At 49.0% G+C, this 22,930-nt stretch overlaps 9 protein-coding genes across 9 annotated transcripts; 5 read left to right on the plus strand and 4 right to left on the minus strand.

Annotated features, from left to right (window-relative positions):
* Positions 1 to 118: 118 nt before the first annotated feature.
* Positions 119 to 3,664, plus strand: EJ05DRAFT_479783 (DNA mismatch repair protein Msh1). Its single transcript, XM_033744742.1, has 6 exons — positions 119 to 536; positions 589 to 675; positions 729 to 1,566; positions 1,614 to 2,199; positions 2,255 to 2,346; positions 2,396 to 3,664. The coding sequence occupies exons 1-6, from the start codon at positions 132 to 134 to the stop codon at positions 3,454 to 3,456; spliced, it is 3,069 nt and encodes a 1,022-aa protein (XP_033596708.1). The 5' UTR covers positions 119 to 131; the 3' UTR covers positions 3,457 to 3,664.
* A 101-nt stretch (positions 3,665 to 3,765) lies between these two features.
* On the minus strand, positions 3,766 to 4,849 carry EJ05DRAFT_154333 (uncharacterized protein). The gene is made up of 2 exons (XM_033739356.1): positions 4,216 to 4,849; positions 3,766 to 4,146 (listed from the first exon to the last, which is right to left on the minus strand). Exons 1-2 carry the CDS (start codon positions 4,700 to 4,702, stop codon positions 4,076 to 4,078), a joined length of 558 nt encoding a protein of 185 aa, XP_033596709.1. The 5' UTR covers positions 4,703 to 4,849; the 3' UTR covers positions 3,766 to 4,075.
* Positions 4,850 to 5,370: 521 nt separating this feature from the next.
* EJ05DRAFT_154349 (UPF0287-domain-containing protein) lies at positions 5,371 to 5,903 on the minus strand. The gene is made up of 2 exons (XM_033739357.1): positions 5,807 to 5,903; positions 5,371 to 5,751 (listed from the first exon to the last, which is right to left on the minus strand). Exons 1-2 carry the CDS (start codon positions 5,838 to 5,840, stop codon positions 5,543 to 5,545), a joined length of 243 nt encoding a protein of 80 aa, XP_033596710.1. The 5' UTR covers positions 5,841 to 5,903; the 3' UTR covers positions 5,371 to 5,542.
* Positions 5,904 to 6,183: 280 nt separating this feature from the next.
* Positions 6,184 to 6,850, plus strand: EJ05DRAFT_504355 (Prefoldin beta-like protein; the record flags this gene model as incomplete). Its single annotated transcript, XM_033747559.1, has 4 exons — positions 6,184 to 6,229; positions 6,273 to 6,363; positions 6,574 to 6,766; positions 6,818 to 6,850. 4 exons carry the CDS (start codon positions 6,184 to 6,186, stop codon positions 6,848 to 6,850), a joined length of 363 nt encoding a protein of 120 aa, XP_033596711.1.
* Positions 6,851 to 9,529: 2,679 nt separating this feature from the next.
* On the plus strand, positions 9,530 to 10,336 carry EJ05DRAFT_489489 (uncharacterized protein; the record flags this gene model as incomplete). Its single annotated transcript, XM_033745793.1, has 3 exons — positions 9,530 to 9,683; positions 10,023 to 10,133; positions 10,185 to 10,336. The coding sequence occupies 3 exons, from the start codon at positions 9,530 to 9,532 to the stop codon at positions 10,334 to 10,336; spliced, it is 417 nt and encodes a 138-aa protein (XP_033596712.1).
* A 282-nt stretch (positions 10,337 to 10,618) lies between these two features.
* EJ05DRAFT_154301 (S-adenosyl-L-methionine-dependent methyltransferase) lies at positions 10,619 to 12,121 on the minus strand. The gene has a single exon (XM_033739355.1). The coding sequence runs from the start codon at positions 11,910 to 11,912 to the stop codon at positions 10,989 to 10,991; it is 924 nt and encodes a 307-aa protein (XP_033596713.1). The 5' UTR covers positions 11,913 to 12,121; the 3' UTR covers positions 10,619 to 10,988.
* Positions 11,696 to 13,645, minus strand: EJ05DRAFT_514263 (palmitoyltransferase pfa4). The gene is made up of 4 exons (XM_033748509.1): positions 13,217 to 13,645; positions 12,987 to 13,158; positions 12,638 to 12,934; positions 11,696 to 12,583 (listed from the first exon to the last, which is right to left on the minus strand). Exons 1-4 carry the CDS (start codon positions 13,549 to 13,551, stop codon positions 12,137 to 12,139), a joined length of 1,251 nt encoding a protein of 416 aa, XP_033596714.1. The 5' UTR covers positions 13,552 to 13,645; the 3' UTR covers positions 11,696 to 12,136.
* Positions 13,646 to 13,773: 128 nt separating this feature from the next.
* EJ05DRAFT_469361 (uncharacterized protein) lies at positions 13,774 to 15,628 on the plus strand. Its single transcript, XM_033742904.1, has 3 exons — positions 13,774 to 14,145; positions 14,196 to 14,369; positions 14,417 to 15,628. The coding sequence occupies exons 1-3, from the start codon at positions 13,848 to 13,850 to the stop codon at positions 15,619 to 15,621; spliced, it is 1,677 nt and encodes a 558-aa protein (XP_033596715.1). The 5' UTR covers positions 13,774 to 13,847; the 3' UTR covers positions 15,622 to 15,628.
* Positions 15,629 to 15,776: 148 nt separating this feature from the next.
* On the plus strand, positions 15,777 to 22,696 carry EJ05DRAFT_479790 (pre-mRNA splicing helicase-like protein). The gene has a single exon (XM_033744743.1). The coding sequence runs from the start codon at positions 15,874 to 15,876 to the stop codon at positions 22,540 to 22,542; it is 6,669 nt and encodes a 2,222-aa protein (XP_033596716.1). The 5' UTR covers positions 15,777 to 15,873; the 3' UTR covers positions 22,543 to 22,696.
* The last annotated feature ends 234 nt before the right edge of the window (positions 22,697 to 22,930 follow it).

The raw sequence follows: 22,930 nt of genomic DNA on the forward strand, positions 1-22,930 counted from the left end.
CTTAAGTTCCCCGCGGTCCCGCATCCATTTAGCCACTCCCGCTCCGACTGAGCCACCGTGGCTGAGACACATCTTGTACTAAATCAGAATAGGTAGGGCTTGACCTATGCAAACAACAGCTTCGCGTCTTGATGCGTCGCGTCCGTCACTTGATACCCGAACATACAAACCTGGAGATGCTCTCAGTATCTACCGGACGTGCTGGATGCTATAATGGGCTAATCCAAGTATCGAAGAAGTCGTGTCCACGCCCGAAAAGGTTCTTGCATTTGAGACAACATGAAAATGGCCAGCGCGGCCGCTTGAGATCACCTAGAGGATCACTCCAAGCATGCTCAGGTGTTATAACCACCCGAGGGGTCAAAACCCATTCTGTTCTGAACTTGGATCTACTAGCTCGCGATGACAATGCTTCTCCTGATCAAGTTCCTACAGAAGTTGAAAAGGCATATCCTGCTGTGGTCCAGCAAGCCTCGGACAACATGCAAAAGCATCCCCAATGCGTGTTGCTGACCCGGGTCGGTGGATTCTATGAGGTTGGTTCTTCCGATGGTCTGTCTGTGGTGAAATTCCTTCTCACGTTCGAAGCTTTACTTTGACCATGCAGATACATACGGGCCTCTTTTGAATCTCAAAGTCGCACAAAAGAAGACAAAGGAGGGTCCCGTTTCCATGGTGAGCTACTTCGACTATGCTTTCATATCGATATGCTCATCACGATAGGGTAGTCAGGGTTCCCATACTATCAGCTTGAGCGCTTTTTGAAGATCCTCGTCCAAGACATGGGTAAGCATGTCGCCATCGCAGATGAATTCCCAAACGATGCAGCAAAGATGATCAAGTCTGGCGGAAATCTCTTTGATCGAAAGATCTCCCGCATCATTACCCCGGGTACTCTTATAGACGAACATTTTATGGACCCATTCCAGAGTAATTATCTTCTAAGTGTTCACGTCGACGCGGATTCCATTCATATTCAAAGTACCCCAGAAGGACTGGTAATACAAAGTTCTCTGCCGGATCGTCCTGATACTGAGTCAGCAATAGCTGGATTAGCTTGGCTAGACCTATCCAGTGGTGACTTCTTCACTCAGATGACACCGGTAACACTTCTGTCGTCGGCAATCGCCAGGATACGGCCCCGGGAGATCCTACTGGACGCTTTTCTAGAAGATCCTCGATACTCTAAGCTTGTACAACCACTCAAGGCAGAGGGCCACGTCCTTACTTTCCAAGAATCACCAACAATTGTGAAGAAGTCTGATTGGCAGAAGATGTTTAAAGAAGCTGTCGGGTCTTCGAGCTCGACCAAATTCTCCCAGCACGAAGTGGCTGCAGGTGCATCTCTCTTAGCTTATGTAAAGACTCAGTTGCAAGGTAGTCAGACACATCTCCAAGCTCCTGTACAGCACCAACTTGCCGACTTCATGAGCATAGATCGTAATAGCTTTCGGGCGTTGGAAATTAGATCAACTCAACATGATGGTACTGCTAAGGGCAGCTTATTACATGCTGTCAAAAGAACGGTAACACCTGATGGCACTCGACTCCTTGCTAGTCGTTTGAGTAAGTCCTTCGTAGATCAATCATCCATTTGCTAATTCGAGACAAAGCTGAGCCCTCCTTATCTCTTAGCGTCATCAATGAGAGACTTGATCTTGTGTCACTTCTGAAGGATCACGCCTCCATTCGAGAGACAATTACTGGATACTTGCGACTTACTTCGGACAGTCCACGACTCGCATCCAAATTCGCTTTAGGTCGTGGAGACGCCGATGATCTCATTTCATTAGCCAAGACTATTGATATTACAATAGATCTAGCGAAGTCAATTAAGGCATTTCTGGGCTCAAACGCAGTGCAAACATCGTCGTGTTCCAATGGAAATGGCTCGACACTGTCTTCTTGGAGAGATTCTCTACAAAACTTACTAAAAAGACTCTCTCTTGATGGCCCACGTGCACTTGCCACACGTATCAAAGACTCTATAGATGAGGACGGTCTCTCAAGACAACATCAGATGGAAGATGAAACGACGGAAGTGCTTGAAGCTATGGCCCAGGATGTCGTCGGAGCGCAGGCGAACGAGCTGGAGATCAAACAGCTCCCCAAAAGACTGCAGCCGAAGAAACAACAGCGAATAATCAGCAGTAGCACTTTATCCGGTAGTAGTCAAGAGCCTTTCATTATGCGTCCGGAGTAAGTTCGCATACATCTCAACATTCTAAATATTTTTCACGTCTAACGTAAACAGCTCAAGCGACGCCCTGAAGGAATTGCATGAACATCTAGATGACTTAGAGGAGCAACAAGATGATCTTCAGAATGAACTCCGTCAAACCCACGGTGAGCATAGCTGTCCTCGTACTTCATGCAGGTCTAATTATATACCAAGTCGCCTCCAGTCTCACTCTGAGATGGACACCTGGGCTGGGACACATTGCTCATGTGAAAGGGAAAGATCGGGACAAGCTCAAAGCCTTGGATAACAGACAGCCCGTCAGCACATCCAAGTCGACCAAATCTTTCTATATCACTGCTTGGACAGAGTTGGGCAAGGATATGGATGAGACGAGGTTCCGCATTAGAACGGAAGAGCAACGTGTCCTGTCAAGCCTGCGACAAGAAGTTGTGCAGAATCTTGTGAAGCTTAGAAGAAACGCTTCTGTTCTGGCTGAGCTCGATGTTTCATCCGGATTTGCGGAACTTGCTGCCGAGAAAGAATGGATAAGACCGATACTGAATGAAGGCGTATCCCACAATATCAGCGCCGGAAGACATCCCGTCGTTGAAACAGGCTTATCACGTCAAGGAAGAACCTTCACCAGCAACGACTGCACTGTCGGTGAAGACGAAAGGATATGGCTTATCACTGGACCAAACATGGCCGGCAAAAGTACTTTCCTGCGACAAAATGCACTGATCAGCATCCTTGCTCAAACTGGATCTTTTGTACCTGCCGGGAGAGCTGAAATTGGTCTTGTAGACAAGATCTTTACCCGCGTAGGCTCTGCTGATAATCTCTACCAAGATCAATCAACCTTTATGGTGGAAATGGCTGAGACAGCGGAGATCTTGAAAGAAGCCACGCCTCGATCCTTTGTCATCATGGATGAAGTCGGCCGAGGTACCACCCCTGAAGATGGTGTTGCAGTTGGGTACGCGTGCCTCGATCATCTCTACCGTATCAACCGTTGCCGAACCATCTTCGCTACCCACTTTCACACCCTGGCGGACATGACGAAAGGCTTTGACAAGCTGGGCTGTTATTGCTCAGATGTCTCAGAGCAGGAGGATGGCAGCTTTTCCTACGTCCATCGGTTGCGAGCCGGGGTGAATAGGCAGTCTCATGCTCTCAAAGTTGCGCGAGTCGCCGGAATGCCAGAAGAGGCGATCAAGACAGCAGCAAAAGTTCTTGCAGACCTGAAAGTCCCGACCACCAGCTTGTCCACCTAAATGTCGACAACTTCCTCCCCTCATTCTGTTTTGATTAGCCAGGTGTGAACATGCTGCCACTAAACCGTACAGGCAAGGACACTAGCTATATGTAGAAGCATTGTAAGATACTTGTCTTTGGATATCGACGCAACTGTAGTAATACTACTTTGCCAACCAAGAGATTATACCCCCAAAACTTGTATAGATACCAATAATTAACGCCAATGAAATGTTAATCTCTGTACTAAATAGAGCCCACCTTTCTTAACAGACTCTAAGCACAGATGAACTATAGAGACTGACTGAGTGTTATTTCACATCAGAGTATGATATAGGAGTACAGATGCTATGAGATGTGTCATCGAAGACCGAATCCAACTACATGTTCTCAAGATTGCTCCACGTATACAACTGGTTGCACAGCGCTCGCGTGCTGATCATAGAAATAACATAGAGGCTTCATAATCTTGCGTTATCTGCGCCAGGTGGTATCGGCCCCATTCCTGACGAAAAGGGAGTCATTTAGTCCATCCTTAGATTAGAGACACTCAGCATCATATCACATCCTTGCGAGGTATCGCCCTCGCTCTTCTTTGACGCAATACATAAGCATAAGAGACCTCTTCGAATTTGATTCCTACTGGTGGTCGATCGGGAAGTCCGAAATATGTTGGCGATCGAATTTGACTTGGGGCTGAATTCTCTCGGCTTGAGATCCTTTGCATTAGTATGGTTGGTCATACTCTGTCTAGCACTACAAATTGAGAGGCTACTGACCCATAGCTATTGGAATCAATCGAACTGAATGGTTTCTCTGCTGTCCGGATTGTGAGGTGGGCCTGTCCAACCGGTGCGGCTGCCTCCTATCTACGCAAGGTAGACATCTACAACGATTCGTAGCATTAACGCAAACTTCAACGACCGAAGCATCCGAACAACCCATGCTATAAATTCCAGGCCTGAACTGGACGCGGCGAGACGAGGCTGGCGTACAGGGTGAATCATGGTAGATAGATGCTTTGACGACTTCCGTTCTTGTGTGATGGACGGGCGAGATAAGCCGAGAAACGGCCAGTGCTGCATTGACTGAGATAAGAGATACAAAGTGGAGGAAGACGACAGGAGGAAAATAACAATTAGTGTATCTATGGTGACGATCGAGAGTAGTGTATTCATGTTCAGCGAGAATCGGTGGTACGTGGCTTCTTAACCTGACAAGCCTGTTCAGCAACTCGCTGTGAGCACCATCTACTCCAATTCCCATCTCCAAAACGTCATCGACCCATCCTTTCGGGTATTCAACGACAAGATCAAAATGCAAAACTGCGAACCCTGGGTGATAGCCCAGAGCACCCACAGGAAACCCCCGCCGCGATGCTGACAAGCCAAGCTAAGCGGGGATTTTGAAATTTGGGTGAGGTTGGTTGCGATCAGTAAACTGAAAATTGCCACGCCTCGCCGGGAATTGAACCCAGCATATTACATAGAGACAGCCAGTGAATCCCACAGAGTTACCACTAGACCATACAAGTGAAGGCGAAAGATACTCTGCCGAACCACTATTTGTAGGCGTAGAAGAGAGGAACCCATAGACTGGGTTGAAGGTGGGTTCGCTCTAGACAGGTCGCGCTGCTGTCGAGAATTGGGGGTGGTATTGTGCTTGAAAGTTGACTAGAGGATTTTGTCTTTGAACATAATTTCACCGATGAGACACCAAACCAAACACAATTCTCCTTGCTCTTGTGCACACAGATAGCCATAGATAGCAAATTATTCAGTAGCCACTTGGCTGCAAGATCAAAAAGAAAATCGTGCCAGTCCTGGCTATTAACGAATATATCCCGCTGTTGGGATTCAGGCTGAGATTTGACACGAAGAAAATGAGATGATAGTTTTTAAGATATTTAAAAGGGAGTTGTAAGAACAATGGAGACATGAGAACATAGCCTTACGACGTTCAGATTACGATCTTATGAAGTTCCCAGGAGGATTTTATGGGATGAGAATTATTCGCAACACGCTCTTTTCTGATCGCTTTTGTTCACATCATTTCATTGTGCCCAATAATCTCGAAACATACGCCTCAAATACAGTCGATGGCTTGTCATGAATTTTCCTTGATCTCATTGAATGCTTGCTTCTTTTTGTCGTTGATGATCTTAGCCTTCTCCCGGTTGAGTCTTTGTCTTTCCAATCTTTCTCCGCGTAGACATTTATTCACGGCTATCTTTGCGTCCGTACATGCACCTGTACATCGATAGAGGAAGCCTCGTGCATGGCACTCCTCGAGGGCGTTCATGACATCTGCGCAATCTGATTATGACGGGTCAGGTCCATGTAGTCATAAGTAATGAACGTAGTTTCGTACTTGTATTATCTTTGGTATGCAGATGGGGATGCATCTTGACTCGACATGTGGTGGTGCTTCTCCAGACGTCAATGCGATTGGGACGAAGGAAGTCCTGCTGTTCTTGATGTCAGAACCCTCGCAAGCTAGGGACGACAAGCACTAACCGTTCTAGTACTAGCCTTCTAATATCTCAACGGCCAGAGTTTTGGGAGATATTCTTGTTGCCTCTAAGAGCTGCTCAATACAGCTTTCAAAGCTACACAAAGCATATAGAATCATAAACTTCGAACGTTCTCCAATTCGGTAAGCCGTATTGATTACAACCACCTGGCTCAAGCGGAGAAGGCCTGCATCCGTATCACGAGCACATAGAGAGTTTACGTCGAATCATTCAAATGTCACAACCACAGCAGCAGCAACTGTCGACAAGACGGCAGCAAGGTATGTTCTGATACTCGTCGAAAAACATGGCTGACAGCAACAGAGCTGCAAACCCAGTACACGAATTACAAAAACACTCTTCAGCAGATAGCCCAGAAAATTGGCGACGTCGAACAAGAAACAGACGAGCACAAGTAAGTCAACTCACCTTCCCCACCTTGTATTCTACATTGTGTTCCACTTGACCTTTTCGTGGTAATGCCGCACCCCTGTCGTTTACCTTTCGATGTGTTCTCTTCGTCACTTCATTTAGCCTCTCGCCCTTATCAGTCACCTTCACGGAACAAATTGTCCAGACTGAATATCGCATGCTAGCTCTTTGACATGCTGATATAGTACATCAGACTCGTCCTGGAAACTCTGCAACCCTTGGATGGTAGCAGGAAATGCTTCCGAATGATGAATGGCGTCCTGGTAGAGCGCACTGTAGAAGAAGTGGTACCGGCTCTAAAGACCAATTCCGAAGGTCTAAAGAAGGTACTGGACGATCTCGTGAAGCAGTATTCAACGAAGCAAGAAGAGCTTGAGAAGTGGAAGGTATGTGTGCTCTCTATGAAGAATAACGAATAAATCCTCATCCCAGTACAGAAAAAGAACAATATACAGGTTGTCCAGCAGTGATTCGATCGAGAGTGTGCGCAAAAACGAACACGAAAAAAATCGTCCAGATGAGTCTCTAGACGACGCCCTGTTACTGGCCTATCTCACGACTGCGATCACATCATTTGTCTAAACTTCCTCGTCAAGCGGAAGCTCAATTTCGCCTAGCATTTCGGGCACACATAATCGACGACACGCCACCGTCATTCTGAGAACTCAACGTGGCATTAGTGGACACAATTTACAGCTTTGAGATGACGCAGGCAGCAATAGCATACACTTTGTGGTGCCCTCGCTTCGCCTTGATTGAGTCATCTTAGTGTATCATGGCGTTGGTCCCGTTGGAGATAATGACAACTCACTCCACACCCTTGATTTCTCAATCGTCCCGTTCTTCCTAGCTCGTGCACACCTCATACTCTACAACTTGTGTCAACCAGCATCCATATGTCGATGTGTGACAAATGGTCACCTATGGATCATCCTGCTACGTCATCTGCAGACAATCACGGTTAATCCTTGATACATATGAGCTTGATACTCATTCATCTACCGGAGTGCCCACCAAGAGATGCCGCAAATTGTAAATAGCAACGAATAGGACAGAATCCCGTCCCAATGGATTTTGACAAGGCTGCATGATGGCATTAAGTAGCGGGGGTGGGGGTGGAGCTCATGCACCTCTGCGCTGGCCAACGATGTTGGCAGCTTTCGACCAAGATCATCCTGGACCACCGCTGACGTGCTCGTATGACCCGGGCTTTCTGCAAGAAAAAAAACATGTCCCCCTTGGCATGAACTTGGGATTGGTGGTGTTGCCTCAGCTAGGAGAGTCAGCCAGTAGACTCCTCCATAGTCGCTTTCAAAAAGAGCCTTTCTAGCATGTGCATCATGTAGAGATCTTAGTGCACTAGTCATTGAATGCAGGGAACATATAAACAGATCAGCACCGGTCACTGAAGTTGGAGTGCGATTGTCTACTCCAATGTTGCAATACCGTTCTCGACTGATGACGATTGGTCGAACCCTGTAATTACCATGCAGGCTTTCTAAACCTCTATTGGCTTTTCATTTCGGGTGGAAGAAGGTGAGGCGTTGGGCATGAATGCTTTCTATTGCATTGATGACTAGGCTGGCCATAACAGCTGCATATATTCTCAAAACACAAAACATGCTGCGAACTACCTAGATAATAAATGATTGGCTTGTGGTCGTAAACAGAAACACGTATGCCCCCATAACCGCCTCGTGTATATCACCAATGAACGAACAGACGACGTTCAGCCGCATAGTTCGCAGAGCACAGCAGATGCGGATTGGATACAGTCGCGCTCCAACGGCTGGAAGATATATTGGAGTAACATGAAGAACGGGAGCAACACAACCCCTGTTGCTTGGTGACCCTAGGCAAGACAACCGCGAGGACACAGGTCATGTCTGAGGTGTCTCAGTCTCCCGCGTTCTCTCAGCCGCCCGGCAAGTGATTTGACTGGCTTACATTGTCGACTCCGTTGGATGAGCATGAAAACGAGAAGCGGGTGGCACATCCATAGTATTAGTAGCGCATGCAGTGTCCGTGTCGGCAATGTTGGCTATTGCCAGAAGCACTTCCAAGTAGGCAACCATGATACTATGAATGATGCTTGAGAATGATCAAGTATCACGCAGCCGTGGACGTGTAGACCATGATGTGACGTGTGCCAGCAGAACAAAGCATTATCAATTAGAAGCGATCCTTGGATAGAGGTTGGCGATCGTAGCCTTGTTGCAGCCTCAGGCTCAAGCCAACATCCCGTCTAACCCCCACCGGCCGCAAAAGCTCCCCTCCTTCTTCCGCCTTGCAGCTCCAGCCTTCAGCTCCGACCAACCCGTCGCGGTTCGTCGTTCATCCCATTGATTGTCTTCATCTTCTCACTATAATACCATCATTCGACCTAATTGCCGCCCTCTCTCACAGGCGCACAAAACATTCCGACAGGCGGAGCGCACAGTAAGTGCTTCAGTGCGCGCGCAAGACTACAGACACAACAGTCTCTCTGTGGCGCGTGTCGCCTCTTAAGCTCGTCCCAGCTATACTCCAATCTAACTCATGTCAGAAACGCGACCAACACACGCACACCTGCAGCTACACCATCTCCTTCGGCCACGTCTACTCGCAGATAGGCTATACTCATCCTCGACCAGCTCTCTGCCTCTGCTGTAAACTACTAGACCGCCTCGTAACGGATCGCAAGAGCTGTTTAGTCGTACAATCATCAATCCTTACTGCCCGCGCCGCCGTTCTGTCTGCCCTTGCACCACCTTGGCTCCATCCACATCCCTCGCGAGAGACGAATAGTCCCACTTAGGTCTCTGCATCCCTCCGCTCAGCCATCTGGGTCCTGCAGCTGCTCAATTGCAATTACATCTTAGCCTGTTTAAACATCCAGTAATACTCTCAAATCTGATTCCACGACCCACCGACTGGCCCTGTCTAATACCACACCTGCGTTACCGCGCGTCATACCCCGGTTGCCCTAACCGTCCCCAAGTCGAGGTCGCATACTCGGCCGCGGCCAAATTTCTATCTGCCTTCTGCGCGTCAGAAGAAGGAACGTCTAGAAGCAAACAGTGACGTGTTTGCCAGCGAATAGTTGACCAATTCGCCAGCTCACCGCAAGCGCACGTAGGCTTTGGTTGCCTGTAGGAGACCGAATAAACATGTCGGCTTCCCCTCCAAAAAATAAGGATGTGGAACAAGGAGCATCGCCTGACGGTTCCGAGCCGCCCATGGACAGAGACGGTCAGGACGCACAAGCACTCGGCCTTGATTTTGAAGTTAAGGAGCAGGACCGATGGCTACCAATAGCAAATGGTTTGTCTCTACTTGTGTTCCCTTGAGCAGATTCTGTGCAACTGTCCCTTTTTTCACTGCATGTCGACCGATCAATCGCCGCGCATGGTTTCAGCAAACCTATCACGGACATGTCGATGTCTGCCTGATTCTGTTTGTCTCCTGTCGAATCGGTTTCTTTCCTGCCCAGTCGATCACAGAAACGCCTCTCGTTGACTGTCGTGTCTCTATGAACGGCTGACTTGCAGGCTGTTATCATGTCATCTGCTTCTCCTTCCTCTCCTGCATCTTCCTCAAAACGCGCGTCCAAAGCAGCAGATGCAGCAGCTTCAGATGCTAACATCCGTAACTTTGCTCCAGTTGCTCGGATTATGAAATTGGCACTCCCAGACAATGCAAAAATCGCAAAGGAAGCCAAGGAGTGCATGCAAGAATGCGTGAGCGAGTTCATCTCGTTCATAACGAGCGAAGGTCGGTTCTGTTCCGTACTCCATTGACTGTAACCTGCTCATCTTTATGCAGCTTCCGAAAAGTGCCAACAAGAGAAGCGGAAAACTGTCAATGGCGAGGACATCCTCTTCGCCATGACTTCTCTTGGATTCGAGAACTATGCCGAAGCATTGAAGATCTACCTCTCTCGGTATCGCGAAGTAAGCTGCCCAAAGCCCCTCTAGTCACACTACCAGCACAATCACCGCTTCCCGTACCCAAACTCCTGCATCCCCTTGCCATCTCCTATGTCACTACCCTACAAAGACAATATCTGAACTCTTCGTATTGATTGGTGGCACGAGACCCTCCTCGCAAATCAGAACAAACCTGCCGCTCAGTTCGTCAATTCCAGTGGGCCTGCCGGGAGTGTCACTGGGTCGAGCTCTGCCAATGCCGCCTCCGCCTATGCCGCAGAACAGACTGCCGCAAGCAACAACGGCAACATACTAGGCGAGGGCCTCGAAGAAGGGCAGGATGCCAGCGCCTTCGGATACCCCGTCCAGAACGGGGGAGACGGGTTCTAAGCGCCGCGTCGGGCGCCGGTGCCGAGAATCAGGAGCCTTACGGATTTGTGGCGAAGAGTCCCGATAAGAGAAGGAATCTTACGTATGTGAAACATCCTGGGCACCGGAAATGGGGAAGGAGGATAGACATGAGGAATGAGGAAGTCGGAATCACGTGAATGGGAGGAATATCGAGGTAAACTGTCACCAACCGCAAGACGAGTCTATTGTATGATTGGGATTTCTTGTCTTGGCTCTCCTTACAATCACTGGAATGTATAGTATATGTCGGACACGCTCACAGCTGTCCGCAATAAATTTTTGCCCAAAGCTAAATCCCTTTACGTGCAACTCCTCTCAGTCGCACATACCCTATCCACCAGCTCTCATCCTCTCGCTTCATCACCGGCTCCAGTACCTCCATCATCCATTGCACCACATCTGCCCTCTTCGTCTCGTCCACGACAGCAATGTAGTCGGCGCACATGAGCTTAATCCACCCTTCCAGCCCTCCCGACCCCTCATCATTCATCTGCGTCAACTGCGTCGGTCGGCACTCGGTCTCAACCTTCTCGACCACAAACCCAGCCTCCGCCAACGCGTTCCGCATCCACACATCCGACGGGAAGAACCACGGCGACGCCGCCCGCGCATCCGCCAGCCCCACGCCATGCGCTCGCAGCGCAGCCATCGCTGTCGCATGCACCTCGGCCACATTCCCTGCGCCCCCCATCTCGAACACGAACTTGCCCCCCGGCGCAAGTAGAGCGTGGACGTTGCTGAAGAAGGCCGCGCGCGTGTCTGGGGCCGCGAGGATCCAGTGCATGGCGGCGTTGGAGAAGACTTTCGTGTATGCGCCGCGGGTGGTGGTGGTGGTGGGGTGGGCGGATATGTAGTCTGCGAGGTTGGTGCAGTCTTGGACAAGGAAGGGGATGGATGGGTACGATTTGCGGGCGGATGTGATCATGGAGGGAGAGGCGTCGAGGCCGGTGATGCGGGATGGGCTGGCGAGGGAGTGGTGGATGATGTGGGTGAGGTGGCCGTCGCCGCAGCCGATGTCGAGGATTGTGTCGTCCGGGTTTGCGTTGAGGTAGGAGAGGACTTTGGTCGTTAGTTTGGGGACAAAGGAGGCGGCTGCCGAGTAGACCTGAGTTAGGTTAGTTTGTGTTTGTTTGGTTGTTGGGATGGGGATGGAGTTGAAACAATACATCTGATGACCAGTTGTCTCTGCCGGCCTCCTCGTCAGGCTGTACATTTTGACGCTGCTTGAATGCTTCGAGCATTATGTTGATGGTTTCATAAAATTCTGACTGTCATCAAATGATTCCTTTCAAGGTATGTGTATATTGAGCCGATAGCCGATGTCGGAGGGGTAGCTGTGATGATGTAGGTAGCTACCTGCGTGTAAGGTTATCGTCTGATTATTCGGCCATGAATGCAATGCCAGATTGAACCGTAAATACTTCCTCTATCAAAGCGCTATGCCGCTCTTCGGCGTTTCATGAGTACACTCAGGGGCAAATCATCCTCATCGTAGAACTCGACGTCTTCGTCGACGCCGAAGTCGCGAAGTCGCTCACCCTCAGAATTCTTCCAGCCTTCTTCCCCACTTGCACTTCCAGCATCGCTGAGCCCATCATCTTCGCTCTGTTCCGTGTCGATCTGCTTTTCAATGCGCTGTCGGAAAGGTCGCCTGCGGCGCATATCTTCTTCTTGGCGTTGTCGAAAAGCTTGGATCCTCATTTCCTCTGGTTCTTCGTCGTGGTCTCGTATCTCTCCTATGCTAGGGGCTGGCATGGACCGAAGTACACGATCTGGGTCTGGAGGAGGCCAGCTTTTGGCAGCGTCTTCGAAGCCATTCTCCTCGAACGAAACACCATCCTTGGCCTTTGGCGTCGCAGAGAAGGGCCAGAACCAGGCAATGATCTATATCTCAGTAGTCAGTACCTTCGCTATCAAATATTGGATGATGGCACACACATTCCATGTATTCATGCCTTGAGCAATGTTCTTGAAGATGCCGATATCGTACGGAAACTCTTGTCTCACGATCCTCACTTTTGACCCATCCGGTGCTGTAAGATAGCCACCAAGGTATCTTGCTCGTCTGAGAAGGGTCTCGTGGCGCTCTATCTCCCAGCCTTCAATGGTGGTAGTGTTGATAGCAAGTGACCATACCACCCGAATAAGCAAAATGGACAAAGCGAAAAGAGTGAACGTATTGACCACGACCAAAACAAAAAGATGTGCCAGTTTGAGTGGTGATGGTCCGTAGTACTGGCATTATTAGCACTACTGCGCTGTCTGTAGGCGTCTTTGTTTCACATACACTGGGGAGGTGGCGATTTTCCCATAGAATTGCTCCCCGCTGCCATATGAAGGTCATGAGATAAGACATTGCTGCTACAGCATATACCAAGAAACGCATGAAGTGCGGAAATGTTGTAAAAGATACGCAATTCGCCGTCCACGGACAGTGGTGATCCATCTTAGGTATACATCTGAACACGTGAGCACTCTCATCTGGATTCATGGTAATGGAACGAACGCATTATATACCTTCCACATGTCTTGCAGTGGTGAGCTCGTGGGGGCTTGAAAGCTTCACACCTGCGACACCAGCGCCCTCGCAATTTTCCAGAATGCGCTTCGAGCGATGCGATATCTGAAGGTTTGGTGTCCCAGTCTTTAGGTATGCCGCCAGGGTCTGTCGCGCATGCTCGAGCGTAGGATATCAATAGACATATCAAAAGACCATTGAATATCAGTAGCTCTTCAGTATTTAGTGGACGTGGTTCCAGATATAAGAACAGTATTTGGGATGTGTACGCTAAGAAGAAGATGAGAACGAGCACGGCAGGAATCGCAAACGATCCGAGCTCAATCGCGGCCATCACAATCGCTCAGCTGTCACTCGAGACACCCAACATGTTTCATCGTTACGTGGGTTTGCGGAGTGAGAATCAAAGCTGCTTTAATTCTGCGAGCACGCAACTGCAAGAGTAAGGGATAGCAGTCAAGGTTGTCATGGATATAAGCTACGTTGCCGAAACTGGTCCAAGCGTCATCATCCATAGAAATTGGAAGGATCTTTGGACTGCAACTTCACCAGCTTCAATTTGCACTTTCATCGAAAGAATTCCAACTTTTGGTCATTCGAACTTTGGACACATGCTGTGAGACAGTCAAGATGACCAATGTGAAGGAGACACTCCTAGCAGTCGGCATTGTTGTTCCAGTAATCTTCCTTCACCTGTTGCTCGCACCATACACCAAGGTTGAAGAATCATTCAATACCCAAGCTATTCACGACATCATATATCATGGCATTCCATATTCGGATGCTTCAGGATTTTTCGAACTTAAATACGATCACACATCTTACCCTGGCTCTGTTCCACGGACTTTTGTAGGCGCATTAGTGACCGCTGGCATCACGAGACCTTGGGTTTCGTTCGTCAAAACATCGGCAGATGTTCAGACGTTAGGTCAGTCTATTTCAGGGGACAAAATTGCAAACTTTGACAAGATCAAACAGCAAGAGCTGCTATTGGATTATACAACGGTTTAGCCATTGTCGCCTTCAAGGCCGCTGTGGACGCATCGTTTGGACGACTTGCTGGGATATGGTATTTGCTACTACAAGCTAGTCAGTTTCATGTGGTGTACTATGCCTCGAGACCTTTGCCAAATATGTTTGCGTTCGGAATGAGTAAGTTCTCATAATAGTGTAGATGCTGTTGCCGTAACGGACCATAGGCACTATCGCCCTTCGCTCCCTACTTCTTGGGTACTCAACCCTAGATCGATCGGCTGCTTCCAAACAGTACAGGCTTTGTTTGTATCTGTTGACCGTTGCTGGAATTATCTTCAGAGCCGAACTTGCAGTTCTCCTCACGACTGTCACCTTATATCTAATTACTCGGAAATCGATCTCCATAAAGGATGTCATCCTGCCAGCAGGTATTGCAGGAGTAACGATGGGTCTCTTGGTGACGGTAGCTGTAGACTCATTCTTTTGGCAGCAAAGTCCGATTTGGCCCGAGCTAGCGGGATTCATCTTCAACACCATTCAAGGGCATTCCTCTGAATGGGGCGTCTCGCCTTGGTGGTTCTACTTTGGCAATTCCCTTCCCAAGATTTTACTGAATCCATTCACTTTCTTGGTTCTGATTCCTTTGGCATTGCTGAACCCGGCTCTGAGGCCACGAAGTCTCGACATCTTGCTTCCTCCGACGGCTTTCGTTGCCATTTACAGCGTGTTACCCCATAAGGAGTGGCGATTCATCATATACATCGTCCCTCTGCTGACGACTATTGCATCAGCTGGAGCCTCCTGGATTTGGATACGGCGCTCAAAGACACTTATCAATCGACTTCTTGCTCTTGCCATGATCAGCAGCGTCGTTTTGTCTTTTGTAGGCTCGACTGCAATGTTAACGATCTCGAGCTGGAACTACCCAGGAGCAATAGCTATCACCAGACTCCATGGATTGGTAGGGAGTGAGAACGCCATTATTCGAGTCCACCTGGACAATCTTTCGTGTCAGACTGGCGTTTCTCGTTTTCTCCAGAAGCGTACTGGGATCGAAAATCGTGCGATTGAATCGTCCCTCTCCAAAATCCAGAGCCAAACTGTGTGGGTGTACGATAAAACTGGTGATGAAGCTACACTTCTAAATCCTTCATTTTGGAACCAATTTGATTATGCTCTAGTCGAACGTCCAGAGAAAACTATTGGGAAGTGGGAAGTTTTAGATACCATAGATGGGTTTTCCGGTGTTCGGATTGTGAAGCCGGGGGCTCACCTATTGCGGAGAGAATGTGCACCATCCAGTCTCCTCTGTCAACCTTTACGGTCTGCTGAGAGTTTTGTTAGGGAAAAAATTACCAAGGGATGGTGGATGGATTTCAGCATGGAGCCGAAAATCCATATACTTAAGAAGCAAATAGACCAGAGCTAACTCAGTGAATAATCTGTTATTGCCTCTTCTGCATCTACATGAAGCTTACTTAACAGCGATATACGACGTGAAACAAACGCGACATCACGTGAATATAAAATGTTGTGCACGGACCTCACTGATTTCTGATTAACAGCTACCTACTACCTACTTAGTAAAGAGGCAACAGCCCACATCTCTCCCCACTACCTTATACCACCTTTCCTTCGCCTTGTCCCGCGATCATATCGATCGCAATCGGTAATCTTCAAGATGGCGAACAAAGGGCAAAATGATCTGTCCCAATTCAAGTATGCGGCCATGTCCAATTTGGTCCTCCAAGCGGACCGTCGATTCGTGTCGCGCCGGGGTGACGAAAACACTGGTGATCCGGAATCACTTGCCGGACGCATAACGATACATGACATGGGACAGCGTGGAGCGCGTGAAGATGCGCCGAAGCAAAAGGTTGACCGTGCGAACATACAAGAAGACGAAAGCATATTGCGACAGCAGAAGAAGCGAAAACGCGGTGAAGCTGAAGACCTCCGTGGTCAGCCTGTGCTGGGCCAGTCGGACTTCTTAGTTGAAGGTCTGAAATATAAACCTAGGACGCCCGCCACGCGATCTACATATGCCTTGATTACAACTATAGTGGGAAGAGCTTTGGGTGATGTACCAAACACCATGGTCATGAGCGCTGCAGACTTCGTGTTGGAAACTTTGAAAAATGAAGACATGAAAGATTTCGACAAGAAGAAAGAGGTGGATGAGGTTCTGGGTACATCACTGACCTCAAAAGAGTTCAACGAGCTCGTGAACTTAGGAAAGAAGATTACAGACTATGATGCGCAAGACGATGATGATGAAGATGCTGTAGGAGAGGCTCCAACAGCTGGCCCTGGTGCGGATGGGACAGACACAAAGGCCCAGGACGCTCAAGACGAGGACATCAAATTTGACCAAAGGAATGGTGTCGCAGTCGTCTTTGGTGACGAGGACGACGAAGATGGACAGACATTCGAGGTCAGGGATGGTGATAGCTCAGATGAGGATGCAGAAGAGGACGAAGCTACCGGACAAGATATACAGGCTGATGGCCTCCACGCGGACGAGGATGGTGATATTGTGTTCAATGTCAAAGCTAGCGACGATGACACAACGACGAAGCTGGGTAAAGGTCTCATACCCGCACATGAGATCGATGCGTACTGGCTACAACGTCAGATCGGTCAAATATATCAGGACGCCCATGAACAGCAGGAGAAGACTCGAGAAGCACTTCAGATTATGTCTGGCGATGCCGACGAGGAAGAGGGAGAGAAGTCATTAAGAGAAATTGAAAATGATCTTATGGAATTGTTTGACTATGAGCATGACGACTTTGTCGGCAAACTCGTTCTGAACAGAGACAGGATTGTTTGGATCACACGATGGCAACGAGCCGCTGGAGATGGCGATTCCCGGACGGCAGTTGAACGAGAGATGGTCGCGGCAGGGCATCGCGCCATCTTGAACGAGCTCAGAAGTAGAGACGAACAGGCGGTGGCAAAAAGTACTGCAGCGCCGAAGGGTCTGAAATTAGACCTCATGGATATCGATGTTCCATCACAAGATACCAAGATGGACGATGACCCAGCGCCACAAGTCTCGATAGACGACCTCCAGCCCCAAAAACTGATCGATCTGCAAAATCTGGTCTTCGAACAGGGTAACCATCTCAACACGAACCCAAGAATCACCCTACCTCAAGGCTCAGTGGAGCGCAAACACAAAGGTTACAGCGAGTACATTGTCCCGCCGCCTAAGCGTAAACGCGATGCAAATGAAGTGAGAAACATCCCGACATCTGACCTCCCTGATTGGGCGAGAGTGGGCTTCGGCTCTTCAAAAGAACTCAATCGCATCCAGACACGTTGCTATCCCACGGCTTTCAACGACGACGGAAACATGCTGATTTGTGCACCAACTGGGTCCGGCAAAACTAATGTCGCCATGCTGACCATGCTAAGGGAGATTGGAAAGAATCGTAACCCTGAAACTGGCGAAATAGCCTTGGATAATTTCAAGATTGTATATATCGCTCCTCTGAAAGCTCTTGTGCAGGAGCAAGTAGGGAACTTTGGCAAGCGTCTGGAACCTTACGGCATAAGGGTATCTGAACTCACTGGAGATCGGCAATTGACCAAAGCCCAAATCGCAGAGACACAGGTCATTGTAACGACGCCTGAGAAGTGGGACGTCATCACCCGCAAAGCAACTGACACGAGCTACACCAATCTGGTCCGCCTCATATGTATCGATGAAATCCATCTTCTCCATGACGACCGTGGACCCGTGCTCGAAAGTATCGTTAGCCGTACCATTCGCCGGATGGAGCAAACAGGGCACCCAGTTCGCCTCGTCGGTCTCAGTGCTACTCTTCCGAATTACAAAGATGTTGCGAACTTTCTCCGAGTCGACCCAAACAAAGGCATGTTTCATTTCGACGGTACTTTCAGACCTTGTCCCTTGGGTCAAGAGTTTGTTGGTGTAGCAGACAGAAGTCCGATCAAGCAGCTGCGGACGATGAATGAAGTGTGCTACAACAAGATTCTAGATCAGACCGCTCAGAATTACCAGACTCTCGTCTTTGTTCATTCACGAAAAGAGACAGCCAAAACAGCCAAGTATATTCGTGATAAGGCCTTGGAAATGGAGACGATAGGTCAAATCATGCGTACAGACGCGGGGAGCTCGGAGATACTTAGGTCGGAGTCGGAATCAGTCCAGAACCCAGATCTGAAAGACGTCATGCAATATGGTTTCGGTATCCATCATGCTGGAATGAGCAGATCCGACCGAAATAAGGTCGAAGAGCTTTTCGCAGATGGACATCTTCAAGTGCTGGTTTGTACAGCGACCCTGGCTTGGGGTGTCAATTTACCGGCGCATACAGTCATCATCAAGGGGACCACAATTTATTCACCCGAGAAAGGATCATGGGTGGAGCTTAGCCCGCAAGACGTTCTTCAGATGCTCGGGCGAGCTGGGCGGCCTCAGTACGACAGCTTCGGTCTTGGTATCATTATCACCACGCAGGGCGAAATCCAGTACTATATCTCGCTCATGAACCAGCAGCTTCCGATCGAGTCTCAATTCATGAGCAAGCTGGCTGATAACCTTAACGCTGAGATCGTTCTAGGCAGTATTCGCAATAGAAAAGAAGCTGTGGAATGGCTAGGCTATACATACCTGTTTGTTCGTATGCTCCGGTCGCCTGGTCTCTATGGTGTTGGTGCCGACTACGAGAATGACGACTTCTTGCTCCAAATCCGAGTCGATCTTGTTCACTCAGCAGCTACAGTTCTTGAGAAATGTGGTCTCGTCAAGTACGAGAAAAAGTCCGGAAAGCTGACACCAACTGAACTCGGACGAATCGCTTCCCACTACTACATCACTCATAACTCTATGCATACTTATAACCAACACATCCAACCATCCATCTCGACTATCGAGCTATTCCGCGTATTCGCTCTTAGCGAAGAATTCAAGTACATTCCAGTCCGCCAGGAGGAGAAATTGGAGCTTGCGCAACTTCTTAGCAAAGTGCCAATTCCGATCAAAGAGGGTATAGAAGAACCTCAAGCCAAGATCAATGTGCTTTTACAAGCCTATATTTCGAGGCTGAAGTTTGAAGGTCTGGCGCTCATGGCAGATCTTGTCTATGTGACTCAGTCCGCTGGTCGTATTCTTCGAGCGATCTTCGAAATCTCGCTAAAGAAAGGCTGGTCTTCCGTCACGAAGCTTACTCTCGACCTTTGTAAAATGGCTGAAAAGAGGATGTGGCCGACTATGTCTCCACTCAGACAATTCCCAAATGCACCACGGGACATTGTTAGCAAAGCCGAACGTCTCGAAGTTCCCTTTAGTGCATTCTTTGACCTTGACCCACCACGTATGGGAGAGCTTCTTGGAATGCCGAGACATGGAAAGGTTGCCTGTGACCTAATGGCCAAGTTTCCCAGGTTATCCATTACTGCACAAGCCCAGCCGATGACAAGATCGATGTTACGAGTCGACTTGACGCTAACGCCAAACTTTATTTGGGACAATGAGGTTCATGGAGCTGCTGAAGGGTTCTGGATCCTCGTGGAGGACGTCGACGGCGAGGAGATTTTATTCCACGACCAGTTTCTGCTGCGGCGAGAGTTCTCAGGCCCGGAAGATGAGCACCTAGTGGAATTCACCGTTCCGGTTACGGAGCCCATGCAACCACATATCTTCATCACTGTCTTATCGGATCGATGGATGAATTCTGAATCTAAGATTGCTGTCTCGTTTCAAAAGCTTATCTTGCCAGGAAAGTTTCCTGCTCCCACGCCCCTCCTGGATCTACAGCCTCTGACCCTTTCGGCGTTCAAGGACCCAGAGTACCAGTCTCTCTTCGAAGGTTTTAATAAGTTTAACAAAGTACAAACGCAGACCTTCAATTCTTTATTCAATACAGATGACAGTGTCTTCATTGGTGCTGCTACAGGTATTGGCAAGACTGTATGTGCGGAGTTCGCGATCTTGCGGCACTGGTCACGTAAAAGTGATCGTCGTGCAGTCTATATCGCCCCTAATCAAGAGCAAATCGACTCGCGTTTCCAGGACTGGAAGAAACGTTTGTCTGGCATTAAGGGTGGGAAAGAGATCGTAAAGCTCTCTGGCGACATGAATACCGACTTGAAAATACTCGAAAGAGGGAATCTCGTCCTTGCCACACCTCTCCAATGGGACTCTATCTCAAGGCAATGGCAGCGCCGAAAGAATGTGCAAAATGTCGGACTCTTCATCGCTGACGATGTGCACATGATTGGAGGCCATGGAGGCTTCATCTACGAGATGATTGTCTCGCGTATGCATGCGATGTCGTTGCAACTCGAGTCCGAACTCAGAATCATCGGCTTAAGCGTCTCCCTCTCAGACGCACGGGATATCGGAGAGTGGATTGGTGCCAGCAAACATACAATCTTCAACTTCAGCCCACACGTTCGGGCAGTGCCGTTGGAGCTACACATACAAAGCTTCACGATACCACATTTCCCTTCTTTGATGCTGGCAATGGCAAGGCCCGTATACCAATCAATCCTGCAGCTTTCACCGGATAAGCCAGCTATCGTCTTCGTTCCGAACCGAAAGCAGGCGCGCAATAGCTCATTAGACCTTCTTGCGCAATGTGTCGCAGACGATAATGTGGGAGATGACCCCTTCTTACATACAACCATCGAAGAACTCAATCCATTACTTGCTAAGATTAGTGAGCGAGCATTGGCCGAGTCGCTAACGCATGGCATCGGTTACTACCACGAAGCCTTGAGTTCATTTGATAAGAGAGCAGTCGAGCATCTCTTTAAAATTGGCGCCATCCAAGTCATGGTCGTGTCAAGAGACTCTTGCTGGGAGATTAATTCTACTGCTCATTTGGTGATCATCCAAGGCACTCAGTACTACGAAGGCCGTGAGCACCGTTACATCGACTATCGCATCAGCGATGTGCTCCAGATGTTTGGTAAGGCCGGAAACCCAGGCAATGTTAAAGCAGCCAAGGGTGTCCTAATGGTGCCGGCCGTAAAGCGCGACTACTACAAGAAGTTTTTGAACGAGGCTTTACCAATCGAGTCGCATCTCCCTGACAATCTTCATGACGCTTTCGTTTCTGAGATCAGCACAAACATTATATCCTCTACACAAGATGCGCTCGACTGGGCAACGTACACATTCTTCTACCGTCGCCTTCTAGCTAATCCCAGCTTTTATGGCCTCCAGGATCCCTCTAGCAACGGGCTGAGTGGTTTCCTTTCTGATATCGTGGAGTTGACGCTCAAGCAATTGGCCGAAGCAAAGATCATAGAACACGATGAAGATGAAGACACTGTGGCCCCACTCAACGCTGCTATGATTGCAGCCTACTACAACATCTCCTTCGTTACCATGCAGACCTTTCTCCTTTCCCTCACTAGCCGCACTAAGCTCAAGGGCATCCTCGAGATCATCTCGTCGGCTGTTGAGTTCGAGAACATCCAGATCCGTCGCCACGAGGACCGCATCCTTCGCCGAATATACGATCGCGTTCCAGTCAAGATGGCAGACGGAGACTTTAATACACCGCACTTCAAGGCGTTCATCTTGCTTCAAGCACACTTCTCCCGTATGCAACTCCCCGTCGACCTCGCCAAGGACCAAGAAGAAATCCTCAAGAAGGCACTCCCGCTATTGTCCGCCTGTGTCGATGTACTCTCTTCCGAAGGTCATCTGAATGCCATGAATGCCATGGAAATGTCGCAGATGACCGTACAAGCCATGTGGGACCGCGACTCTCCGCTCAAACAAATCCCCCATTTCGATGATGAAGTAATCGACGCCTGCAAAAAGTTTGGCATAAACGACATCTTCGAGTTCATGGATGCCATGGATCCAAGCGAGAACAAGGACTACGAGAAGCTTATCAAGGCCATGGGTCTAGACAAGGAGCAGCTGAGCCGCGCAGCCAACTTCACAAACGAGTACTATCCAAACGTCGAGCTCGAGTTTGAGGTTCTCGAGCCGGAGAGCATCACATCGGGCGCACCGTCCCATCTCGGCATCAAAGTCACGCGTGAGATCGAAGAGGACGAGGAACCGAAGACGGAAGTCAGCGCACCCTTCTTCCCCGTGCCGAAGACGGAGAACTGGTGGATCCTAGTAGGCGAAGAGAAGACGAAGAACCTGCTTGCGGTCAAGAGGATCACGTTTGGGCGCGAGTACAAGGGGAAGTTGGAGTATACGGTGCCGACGGCTGGCAAGCATGAGCTGACGCTGTATCTCATGAGCGACTGCTATGTCGGCATCGATCAGGCACCGACGTTTGAGGTCGACGTTGCCGAGGGAGAAGACGAGGACGAGGACGACGAGGATGAAGACGAGATGGAGGAATGAAAACCGCCACATTTTGGCATTTCGTGGGGATATTTACACGTTGGGGTCGGGTGGTGTGGTGGATGTATGAGTAATAATTAGTTGACATGTCGCGGCGCAAGATAAAAGGGCGCGCTGGCATGAAAGTAAGAAATGTTTACATAGACAATACACAGAATTGCTTTTCTGTCGACCCCTCTCTTATCTACCCTACCTCCCTTCTCGCGTTTCCACGATCACGAACAAGCCCATCTTTCTGCATCGGCGCTGAATGGACCCTTGGTCCATTCATCCGTCCGGATGGGAAGGTGCTGGCGAAACCTCCTCAGGTTCAAGAATCAGTATCCGTTTGTTTTTAAAGCTAGATATTACAATTAGTACAAAAGTGACTTTGAAAGGAAGCGTGGCA

This window comes from Pseudovirgaria hyperparasitica (assembly GCF_010093815.1).
Source record: "Pseudovirgaria hyperparasitica strain CBS 121739 unplaced genomic scaffold EJ05scaffold_17, whole genome shotgun sequence".
Classification (NCBI taxonomy): domain Eukaryota; kingdom Fungi; phylum Ascomycota; class Dothideomycetes; order Acrospermales; family Acrospermaceae; genus Pseudovirgaria; species Pseudovirgaria hyperparasitica.

What these genes read in the sequence shown, in the direction of transcription:
- EJ05DRAFT_469361 (XM_033742904.1), top strand. Translation starts at nt 13,848, where the DNA reads ATGACCAATGTGAAGGAGACACTCCTAGCAGTCGGCATTGTTGTTCCA. An exon ending in GGCAGATGTTCAGACGTTAG is followed by an intron (nt 14,146 to 14,195) that starts GTCAGTCTATTT and finishes AAGATCAAACAG; the next exon opens with CAAGAGCTGCTATTGGATTA. An exon ending in TATGTTTGCGTTCGGAATGA is followed by an intron (nt 14,370 to 14,416) that starts GTAAGTTCTCAT and finishes AACGGACCATAG; the next exon opens with GCACTATCGCCCTTCGCTCC.
- EJ05DRAFT_154349 (XM_033739357.1), bottom strand. Translation starts at nt 5,840, where the DNA reads ATGCATCCCCATCTGCATACCAAAGATAATACAA. An exon ending in GCATACCAAAGATAATACAA is followed by an intron (nt 5,752 to 5,806) that starts GTACGAAACTAC and finishes CGTCATAATCAG; the next exon opens with ATTGCGCAGATGTCATGAAC.
- EJ05DRAFT_514263 (XM_033748509.1), bottom strand. Translation starts at nt 13,551, where the DNA reads ATGGCCGCGATTGAGCTCGGATCGTTTGCGATTCCTGCCGTGCTCGTT. An exon ending in AAAATCGCCACCTCCCCAGT is followed by an intron (nt 12,935 to 12,986) that starts GTATGTGAAACA and finishes TAATAATGCCAG; the next exon opens with TACTACGGACCATCACCACT. An exon ending in AAGGCATGAATACATGGAAT is followed by an intron (nt 12,584 to 12,637) that starts GTGTGTGCCATC and finishes ACTGAGATATAG; the next exon opens with ATCATTGCCTGGTTCTGGCC.
- EJ05DRAFT_154333 (XM_033739356.1), bottom strand. Translation starts at nt 4,702, where the DNA reads ATGGGAATTGGAGTAGATGGTGCTCACAGCGAGTTGCTGAACAGGCTT. An exon ending in ATTGATTCCAATAGCTATGG is followed by an intron (nt 4,147 to 4,215) that starts GTCAGTAGCCTC and finishes AAGGATCTCAAG; the next exon opens with CCGAGAGAATTCAGCCCCAA.
- EJ05DRAFT_154301 (XM_033739355.1), bottom strand. Translation starts at nt 11,912, where the DNA reads ATGTACAGCCTGACGAGGAGGCCGGCAGAGACAACTGGTCATCAGATG.
- EJ05DRAFT_479783 (XM_033744742.1), top strand. Translation starts at nt 132, where the DNA reads ATGCGTCGCGTCCGTCACTTGATACCCGAACATACAAACCTGGAGATG. An exon ending in AGGAGGGTCCCGTTTCCATG is followed by an intron (nt 676 to 728) that starts GTGAGCTACTTC and finishes ACGATAGGGTAG; the next exon opens with TCAGGGTTCCCATACTATCA. An exon ending in ACTCCTTGCTAGTCGTTTGA is followed by an intron (nt 1,567 to 1,613) that starts GTAAGTCCTTCG and finishes TTCGAGACAAAG; the next exon opens with CTGAGCCCTCCTTATCTCTT.
- EJ05DRAFT_479790 (XM_033744743.1), top strand. Translation starts at nt 15,874, where the DNA reads ATGGCGAACAAAGGGCAAAATGATCTGTCCCAATTCAAGTATGCGGCC.